General features: G+C 40.5%; 1 protein-coding gene across 1 annotated transcript in view; it reads left to right on the forward strand.

Annotated features, from left to right (window-relative positions):
* The window catches only part of TkR86C (Tachykinin-like receptor at 86C), a 471,986-nt gene that overhangs the window by 346,708 nt on the left and 111,323 nt on the right, over positions 1-13,955 (forward strand). Inside the window, exon 6 of the mRNA XM_065220371.1 lies at positions 2,171-2,321. Within this exon, the coding sequence (XP_065076443.1) occupies positions 2,171-2,321 (151 nt within the window). The remainder of the gene's footprint in view (positions 1-2,170; positions 2,322-13,955) is intronic.

The following is a 13,955-nucleotide window of genomic DNA, read 5'->3' on the forward strand; positions in this document are numbered from 1 at the left end:
TTGGATATCGCAACTTTATATGAATAAAATGGGATGGTTTTCTAAAGAAAATTTAATTTTCAGCATTATTTTTGAAAATACGTTGTTACGTGTAAATTTCGTGACCTGTTGAAAATTCTATATTTCCAGTAGATTCTCAAAAGATCCAAAACAAAAAAAATGCATGGATACAATTAAACGGTCCTCAAGCAGTATCAACTTTATGTGGATGGGATGGTTGATTTTCTAAAGAAATTGAATTTTGATGATTACTTTAAAAAATACGTAGTTACGTGAAAATTTCATGACCTGCTAAGGATTAAATCATCTCAAAATATTCTTATATCTTCCAGAAATAATCTGCATGGGCACAAATTGAACATACCTCAAGGTATCTCAACTATATAAGGATGGAATGTTCATAGTTACATGAAAATTTCGTGACCTGCTGAGGATTAAAGCATCTAAAAATATTCTATATAAAGTTGACATACCTTGAGGTACGTTTAGTCTGTATTCATGCAAACTGTTTCTGGAACATTTTAGAATATTTTTGAGAAGATTTAATCCTAAATAGATCACGGAATTTTCACTTAGCTACGTATTTTGTAAAATAATCCTTAACTTTTAATTTCTGTTAGAAAATCAACCATTCCATCTATATGAAGTTGTGATACCTTGGGTACGTTCAACCTGTAGGTAACAACAAAATACAGATTGATTCTGTATACTTAGAGATATTTAAAAATGCCCTTTTCCATGGTTGTTGGTCATCTACATTTAGTGGTAATCAGAATGCTTAGGTATTTAAGGGTGTTTCGAAATACTTGGTTCAAAAACACGTTTTTTATTATAAAGTATTGTAGAATACACTTTAGTAATATGTTTTTTGGGTCAAATCGGGCTAAAATTTTCCGATGAATCCAAACCCGAGGGCAGATTTTACATATAAAGTATTTAAAAAGTTGTATATAAGTAAGTACGGTTAATTTTGGTTTTTACGTTCAAAATCATTGGAGGTTCGCTATGGTACGCCATTGGTACACTACGAAAAACATAGTTTTATCAACTTTTGTGAAAAGTGTCCTGCTGAATAGAATAGAATGAACTCATGTCTTTCACCGTGAGAAGCATGGATGCCAACAATTCTCGCCAGGTCCGTATCCAGTTAAATTTGGTGAATGCATAATCAGTTAGCAAATTGATTAAATTGAATGCAGGATCAGTTTTCCGTTTGATTCGTCTGTGTAAAAACATGCTCTCAGTTTTGCCGTTAATGCATACCAAATGAGACTAACTGGAGGAATCAAAAGAGCGACATCATAACAGCAAATTGTGATTTCAATTTGATCTCCAGCTTTGCTCGGGTAACGACACCATCAGTGCCAGAAACACATCCGAACTCTTTTGTTGTTTTGTGCCACATTCATTCCACGAAAATAATTCAGTTTCTGAAAATTGAAGGGACCGACCATAGTAATCCAAATTGGACCATAAGTAGTTGTTGCACGATTTTTGTCAATTTTTAAATGTCCAAGGTTTTTCGTGTTTCAAACTTAGCAAGTTGGAAAAACAATAATCAAAAATATTTAACAACGAATTTGTTTGTTATTTTAGTTTTTAGAACTATTTTGGATTCTTTGAAAATATCCGTCTAGTCTAGAAACAACATTCTTTCAGACGTCATTTGGATTAGTTGTGGCATTTTCATGCTACAATTTATTGAAAAAAGTCAAATACGCCCTTTTTGAATAAAATGGCCAGATCGAAAATGACCAAATTTTAGCACAAAATCGTGCAAAGTTTCATGCAAATCGAAGAATGTGAAGTCTGGCCGATTCGTTATTTGATGTGTAACTGCTTTACGTGAACTTCTAGTTCTTGCATAGTTTTCAAATTCTGATGAAAAATGTTTATCACCCCCACCGCTTAGGCTGCTTTCCCGGAAGGAGCTGGCGTTGTTGGTTTTCGTAGCTGATTTAATGCGTTGTCGCGTTCCATCAGATAACGAAAGGCGTGCTTCGTTAATAGCTTAAACAAACAGGAGGAACTTTGTGTCGGTTATGGTTACGTACCAATTTCCTCGACAAAAAAAAAAGCTTTTTGCATTCGATGATGGAATTTAAACTTTTAACGCATACCTACTCAGTTGCGCACTCTCGACTAATGATACCTACTTAACACTTTCCAGCTACAACCTGGTGTTCCTCATCCTGACGTACGGCATCCCGATGCTGATAATGATCGTCTGCTACTCGCTGATGGGCCGGGAACTCTGGGGTAGCCGGTCCATCGGGGAACACACCGAACGGCAGCTCGAGTCGATGAAGTCCAAAAAGAAGGTAAGTGCTTCCTCTGTTTTGCAATCGTAAAAAAAAAAGATGCCTTATTGCTGTCAACGAATATCACGGTTCTTGCCACCGTTACGGAATATGAGCATAATTTTACAGCTCATCGATCGAACAAAAACCGATTATGGCTGCGGCTCGGTTGCCGTTAAATACGACATCAATCTCGGCAGCACCCTGCCTCCGAAAGTAGGCACGCCAGCAATGCGGCAAACGAGTGCGGGGTACCTTTATATTTATGGCTTCACATTTTGTTGTTTATGGGCTGGTTGGAGTGTAAGCAAAACGACGAAACCGAATATGCCAATATTGGCGTCGGGGGCGGTGTGATGGCAGTTTCCGTAAACTTGGGAGGGAAATACGTTTTCCGTGGAACAACGGTAGACCGATTCGTTCAAGGTTCTTTGCTTCGCACAGAATTTTAAGAAAGCCTGGCAGAGGTACTCTGGAGTAAATTCCGGGGGTCTTTTGGAGTACACTCTATTTCAAACCTAGTCAAATTTGGCTAGAACTCACCAAATAATCAATAATATCTCAAAATGACAAAATGATAAGCTACGAACCGAATGATAACGCTATGTCTACAAAGGTAAGCAATAATGATTTGATCTCCTTTTTTTTCGTGACAAACTGCCTTTGCCCTTATTACCGATGTCACTTCACGGTGAAGTGACAACTTATCACTCAAGGTGAAGTGATTCCCATTTCATTTACATGGCAATCACTTCACCGTGAGTGACAACTGATCACTTAACTTCGTTTTCACCGTGAAGTGACACTCGTAATAAGGTCCATAGTTCGCTTGGGCCGGTAGAAGGAAACGAGCAAATTGTTGGAAAAGGGTGTCCATACAAGGGTGTTAATGAGAATTTTTTTGTAATGTCTTTTCTCGTTTCTGATCAAGCTATGTCCTCAACCCAGTATATTGCACGCAGGGAAAAGAACGTAAGAATTCTATAAGAAACACTTATGAATTTTAGCCATAAGAAATGAGTGTGAATTTCACTGTAGGGTGGGACGTGCTGTCTACAGCCTACTGATCATTCTTGTATGAAACTGGTTCCAAACGTAAACAAACGCTGTAGGTTTCTTATGGCTTATTTACTTTTGGAACCAGTTATGCGAGGTAGGCGACGATTGTTCGTATTTGACAGCCATCTCCCCCCTTGGAATTTCATTGGTTGCCTTCCCTGATAAACAATACCATAAACGAAGTGTATCCCGGATATGTAAACTATCCCACAAATGGTTAGGATGATACCCCGAACACGTCATTAAGCTCTATTTAATGGTTATTTTTTATTAGGGTTATGAAAAATAATGTTGAAAAAAAAAATAAGAAATTGGAGCAGATTGGAACCAGAAAATGGACGGTGAGGTTAGGGGGCCCGTGTGTTGACCACTCGTCTTTCAACGCTTGGGAAAATGAAATGGTTAAAGGCGTATAAGAGCTACCTCATGTTTCCCAAAAATCATTCATAAGTCACGCTTATGGCATTCATATATGTTGTTCATAAGTCGAGCCTTATTAAATTCTTAGGTCTATTTGCCTCAGTGTGCAACAAAGCAGGCAAGCAATATATCATTATCCAACTCCGATCAAGCTATATTACAGAGAGAGTTTATCGTGGTAGTAGTAGCAAACGTTTTATCAGTATCGTTGATTGCTTTGTGTGTTTGGATTCACTGCATACTAACTTGAAAGTACCCATTAATGACTAAATTTTACCCATTTTAAAGAAAAGTGACTTAACTCATGAAATGAGTGTAAAAAGTGCCCATTTAATCGAAAATATTGCTTCATTTGCTTTCTACCTAAGTTCATTTTAAAATCATTGATAGGAGTTTTTAAGTAAAATCCTTAAACAATTGTTTATTTCACAACTGAAAAAAAAAAAAAAAAAAAAAAACATGAAAATATGTTATTCCGCTAGCGTTCAAAGCCAAATCACATCACAACTTCGAGCTGATTCAGTTGCATGAGGTCTTCTTTCTTCAAAATGCTCCCATAAAGGAATTTTCAACTCCTCAGCCGTATCCTCCTCTTGCACCCGCTTTCGGTGCAACAACTGGTAAAGGGCTAAATTCAAAAAGTGAGTAGAAGATACTCATTTCATGGGTACTCTCAAGTTAGCGTGTGAACTGAACCTTTCCTAAGACGGGTAAACGCAACGGGGGGAGGTGGCTGTCAAATACGAACAATCGTCGCCTACCTCTCATAACTGGTTCCAAACGACAACAAGCAACGATGATTTGTTGATTTTTTTTTTTCCTTGATTTGTTTTCCGTCGATCTTGATTTCCGTGCTGGGCACCAATGCTACCGACGCCAGGAAGGCAGTTCCCACATCTGGACCCTACCTATCGACCCATCATCTCATGAACCGGGGACCAACGGCTTTACTTCCCTTCCGAAGGAAGGCGTGATCAGAGATGTTATGCCTTAGAACATCCCGGCGGCGCCGACTGGGATTGAACCCAGGCCTGCTGGGGGTGAGAGGTAATCACGCTTACCACTACACTACCGGCGCCGCTTGATTTGTTGATATGTGAAACCAAATTCACATATCAAGAGCCACATGTGAAAAGGACATACAAGCTTTTTGTAAACAATCCTTTATATGCCCTTTTCACACCAACCAAGGTTCGCCCACGCAAACCAACAACATCATCGGGAAGGAGAAAGTTTCCCCTACCGGGTGATGTTGATGGTGTGCGTTGGTTACAAAAAGCTTGTATGCCCTTTTCACATGTTGTTCTTGATATGGAAAATCAATGAGCGTAAACAGGTTCGGACCAGTGAATTTGTCGTCTCTTTCGTTATTCGGTTGTTTAGTTGCACGTCACACTCGTATAACAATTAAAAAAGCGAGAGAATGAAAGAAAAGGCAAGTTCACTGCGCCTTACCTATTTACATATCGTTGATGGATGATCAGTAGGCATATTTCACGAAGTTGGCAGTGACCCATGTCAATCCCATCAAACTTATTGGTATTAGTGAAATGTGGAAATGTTTGATGGTTTTCGTATTTCATAGCATTGTTAATCTTTTTACACGAAACAGCTGTTTTCTGTGAAGACACTGTTCGCAGTGTGGATTGTTAGGATGACGTGACGTCGCCATTCGCTTCCTCAGCAATGTTTACAACATTTTATGCTTCTAACACCAGCAAGCTGGCTGTTGTGCCAGACCTATGTATGATAGACATCGGGGAGTGACAAGTTGACAAATGATCAACATCGATCTGAATCCGATTGATGTTGTTCATATGTCAACTTCGTTTACCTCACTTTTGGGTTGGTTCAGTTTTAACCGATCCGGGAAGATTCTACCCAATTTTGGATAGTTTTAGATAGAGCTGGAATTAAGGCGTAACAGCTTTTGTAAACAATGACTTCTCTCGTTGATTTCTAGCAACTCAAGGCATGCCTACACAAATCAACATATCCATCGGGTAGAATAAGTCTTCCCCTATTCGATGGTAATGTTGATTGCCAGCAGGGTGCCTTCCATTCATTTTGGCGAAAAACATGTTTTATGAAATTGTGGAATAATAGGATATTATGATAATATTCTGTATGTGTAAGTAACAAGAAAAGATTGTAAAGTTTATGTTTGACACACAAAACATGTAAATTAAGCTTTAACAGAGTCACAATGAGCGATTTTCTGATAATGGGTGAGATAAATGACAAAATCGCTTATTGCGACGCTAATGTAGCAAAATTGGCAGGTATTATGCGTCAGACACAAACTTCACAATATTTTCTTGTTGCTTACACAAACAAAATATTATCATGTAATCTTATTATTCCATAATTTCATAAAGCATTTTCTTAGTCAAAATGAATGGAAGGCGTTAATACGTTAAAAATCTTTAAATGCTCAGTAAATATTTAAAGTACGCTCCCTAAAATAGCGCATTGTGTGCATTTGTGCATTTTTACTGAACATTTCAGCTGATTTCATGGTACTTATTAACCTTTCTACAGCAGCTTTTCCGATGATATATGGTACAATTACACTTCAAAATGGTGCAAAGCGGTGCATACTAAGGAGCATTTTCAAATGCTTAATGTACAGTTTTCTCTATTTTAGGGAGCGTACTTTGAATATTTACTGAGCATTTTAAGATTTTAACGTATTTTGATCAATTATTTAAGGAGCAACCCAATTTATTTTATGGAGATTTTTTTACTTTTTTTTTTTTATCTAGTTCGTTTATTTGGAAGGCTCAATCGCGTTAGCTTTACGGAGCCGATAATTCATTGTTCACTGTGTGTAACAAAATTCACTTAATTCTATGTCTAGTAGGAGTTGGGCCGATTACTCGCGGCTTACTCGAGGTTAGAAGGGTACATTTTCGAAGGATAGGATCAGGGGAGGAGCTTGGGGTAGGGTTTTGTTGTCTCATCAGAGCGTTGTCGCCAGTATGAACGGTAGTGCTGTTCTAGCTTCGTCCGGAGTTCGACCGGCTATGGTGACCAGTGGGCGACGATGAGACTCATCGAGACGGGGGGACAAGACAAACAAAAACTAATAAAGAGAGACAAAAGACAAAAGGAATTAAATTCTTATACTAGACATTTGAAGAAAAACATAAACGGACTGCATATAGCAGAGATCACGGGTTGCCAACACGTCTCTGATAGGAACATAGGGTTGTCTTCCTTGGGCCTCGAGGGTATTCAAAAGTCGCTCTCTGGCGGCGTCATTATCCGTACATTGCCAAACTGCGTGTTCGATGTCATCGTAACCGTTTCCACACCGACAGATGTTGCTGTCCACGAGGTTTATTCTATTGAGATGAGCATCTAGCGAGTAGTGGTTGGACATAAGTCTACTCATCACGCGAATGAAGTCACGACTTAAGCCCAAGCCTTTAAACCACGCTCTCGAAGAAACATTAGGAATAATTGAATGTAACCACCGTCCAAGATTTCCAGTGTCCCAATCGGTTTGCCAACTCGAAAAGGTACTCTGACGCACTAAATGGTAAAATTCATCGTGTGAAATTTGCCTGTCATACAATTCGCCTTCCTGCGCGCCCACCTTTGCGAGAGAGTCCGCCTTCTCATTGCCTGGGATTGAGCAATGTGAGGGGACCCATACAAAGGTAATCATATATGATCTTTCGACCAGCACACACATCTGCTCCCTTACCTTTGAAAGGAAATAAGATGAGTGCCTACCTTGTTTCATCGACCGAATAGCCTCAATCGAACTGAGACTATCCGTGAAGATGAAGTAATGGTCTGCGGGCATGTTGGAAATCATCCCCAATGCGAAGTTGATTGCTGCCAGCTCAGCAACAAAAACGGAACAAGGTTCCTGAAGTTTGCGGAAGGCGCTAGAGTTTTCATTGAAGACACCGAAGCCAGTGGATCCATTGAGACGGGACCCGTCTGTAAAATATCTTTTCATGCAATTGACTTGTTGGTACTTTTCAGTAAAAATACGCGGAATAATAATAGGTCGAAGTTGATCGGGAATCCCATGAGTTGCTTGTTTCATGGTCAGATCATATTCAATTGAGGAACTGCGATTGGTGAAGTGAACACGGTCTGGAGTATAACAAGGAAGACACATATCTGATGATATGTAGTGGAGGTAGATTCTCATAAATCGAGATTGTGTGTTCAGCCCAAGAATTTCTTCAAAATTAGCAATTATAAGTGTGTTCGTCACTCCGCATTTGATTAGTATTCTGAGAGAGAGCTCCCAGAAACGGTTCTGGAGGGGTGTTACTCCTGCCAGAACCTCGAGACTCATGTTATGCGTTGAGTGCATACAGCCTAGAGCAATACGCAGACAACGATATTGAATTCGTTCCAATTTTATTAGGTGACTTTTTCTTGCCGAGAGAAAGCAGAAAGAGCCGTACTCTAGAACAGAGAGAATAGTTGTTTTATAAAGCGTTATGAGGTCTCCCGGATGAGCACCCCACCATGTGCCGCAAATTGAACGGAGAAAGTTGATCCTCTGCTGACATTTTTGCTTCAAATACGTAATATGGGCATTCCAAGTGCACTTTGAATCAAACCAGACCCCAAGGTACTTGAAAGACAATGATTGGGTAATGTTTCTGCCCAAAAGATTAAGCTGCATTTGGGCTGGGTACCGCTTTCGAGTAAACACTACCAGTTCAGTTTTCTGCGGTGAGAATTCGATCCCTAGATTCATAGCCCAAGAAGACAAGTTATCTAAGGAATTTTGCAATGGTCCTTGCAAGTCCACGGCATGTGGACCTCTTACGGAAACCACACCGTCATCTGCAAGTTGTCTTAGCGTGCATTGTTCTGCCAAACAGTTGTCGATATCTTTGACATAAAAGTTATAAAGAAGAGGGCTGAGACATGAGCCTTGGGGCAGGCCCATGTAACTAATTCTGGAAGTTGTCAGTTGTCCAAGAGAAAAGTTCATTTGCTTTTCTGACAACAAATTGTACAAGAAATTATTTAAAATTCCAGAAAGTCCACATCTGTGCAGATTGTCTGACAGAATTTCAATGGAAACTGAATCAAAAGCCCCCTTAATGTCCAAGAATACTGAAGCCAATTGCTCCTTGTGCGCAAAGGCCAGTTGAATATCTGTGGAAAGCAGTGCTAGACAATCGTTTGTTCCTTTGCTCTTGCGGAACCCAAACTGTGTATTTGATAGCAAGTTATTTGTTTCGACCCACTGATCGAGTCTCCGAAGGATCATTTTCTCCAACAATTTCCTAATGCACGAAAGCATAGCAATCGGACGGTATGAGTTATGGTCAGACGCTGATTTGCCAGGTTTTTTAATGGCTATTACTTTGACCTGTCTCCATTCAGGCGGTACAATGTTGTTTTCTAGCAAGGAATTGAATAAATCTAGCAAGCGTCTTTTAGCAATATCTGGGAGATTTTTCAGAAGATTGAATTTAATCATATCGCTTCCCGGTGAGGAGTTGTTCGATGAAAGAAGAGCCATAGAGAAATCCAGCATTGAGAATGGTCTATCCAGAGAGCCGCCGCTAGGAGACGCTTCTCGAAGAATATTTTGTGCTGGAACTGAGTCCGGACAGACCTTTTTAGCGAAATCGAATATCCATCGGTTGGAGTATTCTTCACTCTCATTGAAAGATGAGCGGTTACGCATGTTGCGAGCCACCCTTCACAAGGTGTTCATTGAGGTTTCTCGTGAGAGTCCCTCGACGAAATTGCGCCAATAATCGCGTTTTTTTGCTTTGATTAATTGTTTCAGCTTTGTCTCAAGCTTTGAATATTCCTCGAAGTAAGTGGAGGTTTTGTGTCTACGAAAAGCTTTGAAAGCATCAGATTTTTCTACATACAATTTTGTGCATTCTTCGTCCCAACCAGGTGTGGCTGGTCTCCTTTTAAAGGGTGCACTTGGAACTTTTCTTTTTTGTGCTTCCAGTGAGCTTTTATAAATCAAATCGGCTAGGAATCGATATTCTTCCAATGGTGGAAGCGCATCTATTGATTCGACACCGATTGTCACCGCCGTTGCATATTTCTGCCAGTCGATGTTTCTTGTAAGATCAAATGGAACCCGAGATGGTTCTGCAGAGTGAGGGCCACACTTTATTGAAATGATGATTGGCAAATGATCGCTACCATCCCAACAAACAATTTTAGCTGCAGATTAGCTTATACAGCCAACATTTGCCTTATGCAGCTAATTTTTGCCTGTATAGGCTAAGCTGCAGCTAAAATTGTTTGTTGGGATGGGGATCATTGATAACCTTCCACTGACAATCCAATGATAGCGATCTTGAACACAAAGATAGGTCGAGTCGGCTTTCTCGAGCCGGAGGTTTTGCTATACGTGTCGCTTCACCAGTGTTCAAAATAGTCAAATTGAAATCGTCACATAAATCGTAAAAAATAGCCGCTCTATTGTCGTCATATAGATCGCCCCACCCAGTACCATGGGAGTTCATATCACCCAGAATTAATACTGGGGATGGAAGAATCGAAACTAGATTCCAGAGTTGACTACGGCTAATGGAAGTTCTTGGTGGAACGTATACTGAAGCTATGCAAAGATCTTTGTTCTTCACATTTATTTGGCAAGCAACGATTTCGACGCCGGATAGAGCAGGAAGGGAAATTTTGTAGAAAGGGTAGCACTTTTTGATCCCTAAAAGTACTCCTCCATAAGAATCGTCTCTATCCAGGCGTATAATGTTAAAATCGTGGAAGTTGAGTTCTTTATCGGAAGAAAGCCATGCTTCACAGAGAGCAAATATATCACAATCAGAATTGTGAAGTAAAAATTTGAACGAGTCTAGTTTAGGCACTAGACTACGGCAGTTCCACTGTAGCACCGTGATCATATCTTCAACCTCGTTCGACGAATTATTCATCGAAAGATATGATTGATGCAAGGAGGGGCCATGAAACAGTCAATTGCTTAAGATATGATTCTAGTGTTGGAAGCAAGGCAGAAACTAAGCTTCTAAGAGGGTCTTGTATGTTGAACATATTTAATATGAATTCCACAATGTCCGAAAAAGCAGCAAACCGCGTTCGGACTTGGATTTCTTTTGAGATGTTTGAGGAGCAGCTTTTTTGTTTTTCTTTTCTTTGTTGGGTAATGGCGGAAAATTCTTACTGCAGCCATGAAGTGGAGCAGTAGGAGCCTTCGATTTAATTTTTTCATCCCCATTACCCTGGGAATTTTGCAATCCTCTGGGAGTGACTTTAGTTTTCTTACGGCGCACTTTCGGGGAGGAGCATTTTCGTTTTGAGGATCCGTTCGTTTTCAAAGGTGCGTGTACCACCGTAGAGTCACAATCATCGGATGAGTCAGAGTCCGATTCTTCAACTGACAAAACCGAAAATTGGTTTGCATCTTGGACGGCTGATGCAGCCTTCAACATTTGAGCATATGTCTGCTTGGAGCGTCCAGAGATTGAACGCTGCACTTTATCGGAGTGCGGTTTGTACATCGGGCACTCCTGCAAGGGGTGAGGATTCTCGCCACAGTAAGCGCATTTTACTGATTCTTTGTGGCAAGAATCCTCTTTGTGGTTTTCACCACATTTGCCACAACGAGTTTTGTTGCCGCAATGGCTGGCCGAGTGTCCCAGCCTTTTGCAGTTGGTACAATTATATACCCTCTGTACAAACAGTCGCACCGGAAAAAAAGCACCATCAATTTTAACAAAGTTTGGGAGAACTGAACCTGCGAAAGTCGCCCGGAACGAGTCTGAATGTTTATAAACTTTTTTACCGTCTAGCAAAGATGCTGAATGCAGTTGCCTTACATCCAGTAAAATCACTAGCGCGGTAGCGAATGTCGAGTTTTTAAAAGTTCCCGAGGCATGTTTCAAGTCCTCGACAGTCAGACTCGCGTCGGAGACCACGCCTTCTATCTCCACATCTCGAGAAGGGATGTAGATGTTATACTCAACACTAAAAAGCTCGTGTTCAGCAATTTTATTTGCCACATCATAAGTCGGTGCTTCTACACGCAGTTTGTTGAATCTTTCTTTGTGTACCAAGATTCCCGGATACTTACGCAGCAAATCTCTCGTTATGTCGAGAGTTTTCAAAGGTTTATTTTTGGGCCGAAAAAAGACAACCCATGGTCCTTTCGAAGACGGTTCATAGTATCTGGTTCGCGTAACGTAGGCATCGGAAGATGCCATAAGTGTTGCGCAAAAGCGGTGCGCAACCACTTAAGAAGGAAAAAAAAAAATTAAAACCTTCACTAATTAACTAATTTTAATTACTAGTAATTAAATTTTTTGCCCGACGTACGAACAAATCAAAAAGAAAAAAAAAATCGAAACAAAAAAAAAACAAAAAAAACTTATATCTACTTGCAAAAAGTTGTCTCACTATGACCCATACTCCCCTACCAGGGGTGAGAGACAGAGTCACGCGCCACGAGGCAAAATTAAACTACAATAGGGAGGCAATGGACTTGCAAAATGTATTGTCTAATACTTATGCCGGCCGGTTGTAAACAACCTATCAGCCGTTGCAGCTAGATGGTCCGTTTGCTGCTGCTGGTGGTGATGGTTGGTGTTGGTGGGTCGGCACGATGATGATACGATGAAATGATGGGCTCGCCGTTACCTCCGGTTATGGATTACCGGGATGAGTTAAAGATGGATGGCAATTCCAAGGGGCTCGGCCCATGGAATTCCACTTCCTCGGTTGCACACTGGTCACTTGGGGCACCCCCCCATTGGGTGAAGAAAACCGCTCGGGCGGAAAAAAAAACACTGAAAAAACTAGATGCCGCGCGACTGAGACCGGGACGTTGTTAACCGACTGAGTGTTCAACTAGGAATGACGATTGATGTTGTTCATATGTCAACTTCGTTTACCTCACTTTTGGGTTGGTTCTTCCCGATCCGGGAAGATTCTACCCAAATTTGAATAGTTTCGGAATAGCTTGTAGTATTTTAAAAAGATACTGAACCAGTCTACCGCTGCCTTCTTTGATAGACGCCGCCTTCCCGAACGAGAAATCGAAAAGGAACTCGCTATCCAACGCAGTGTCTCGGTACTTGGGAGCTTGAAATACTAGAAGAAAACTCATTACATCGATCGGTTTTCTGCGCGGGAAGGTGGCTTTGATTGAAGGGGGGAATTGGAATCGAATTAATATTTATTCCGATTCCTATTTTTTTTCCATTGATGATGGATATTGGTTTCCTTTTGATTTCATGTTTATGGTTCGCTGAAGTGCGGAGAAGAACTCGACTCATTTCTGATTTCCGTCCCTAATTTGATCTGTGCTGTTATGTTGTCCTACGACCGTCAGTCGTTCAAAGGAGGCATTATTGGATGTTCTTTTTCCGGTCTTGTTTCTACATGCCAACGGGAAGGTGCGGATTCGCCCGAGTATTTTTTTTTTGCGTTTTAATTAGGTTGAACTTGCTCCGGATACTTTAATTTCCTACTTGATTGCGCCAGGAAGATGCATGGGACTTGATATGCAAAATTACGAACCACAATAAACACTAATTTATTCAGAAAAAGAATTTGTAAAACGTGAGCATGGATTTTTTACATCATCCCAAAGTAGGTCCCTTCATGTTGTGCCGGGAATGTTGCTTCTTCAAGAAGACTCATTTTAAGCCTAATTTTGGGACCATACACATCCACATCACACACGCCCCGGATTCCATCTTTTCCGCTAAGTTGATGGACGTTAAGCATAAGGATATAAAGTTCCTCCCTCCCTATGCCGAAACTAACAAGATTTTGATTGCCTTCTTGAACTGATTTCGTAACAGTAACACACACTCACCATCGGCACAGTAGTGGAATTTCGAACAAATAATCGAGCAAAAGCTGGCACCTAGCAACTTGTCAACGCCAAAAGAGAACAAATTTTATGGTTTGATTTTTCAAATCAGAGTGTTGATGAACTTTGGATCAACAATAGAAAAGGACCCATCAGCATTTGTAAACAAACCGTTCTAAAGCCCTTTCCTTAAAAAGCAAAGGCCGCTCACGCAAACCAACACTATCATCGGATAGGGGAAAGTTGCCCCTACACGATGATGGTGTTCGTTTGAGTGGGCGGCCGTTGCTTTATGCGGAAAGGGCTTTCGAACGGTTTGTTAACAAATGCTTTTTTTTTTTTTTTTTTTTTTTTTTTTTTTTTTTTTT

Source organism: Ochlerotatus camptorhynchus, unplaced genomic scaffold (genome assembly GCF_037179485.1).
Source record: "Ochlerotatus camptorhynchus isolate MF236.1 unplaced genomic scaffold, CSIRO-AGI_Acam_v1.1 ptg000010l, whole genome shotgun sequence".
Lineage (NCBI taxonomy): Eukaryota > Metazoa > Arthropoda > Insecta > Diptera > Culicidae > Ochlerotatus > Ochlerotatus camptorhynchus.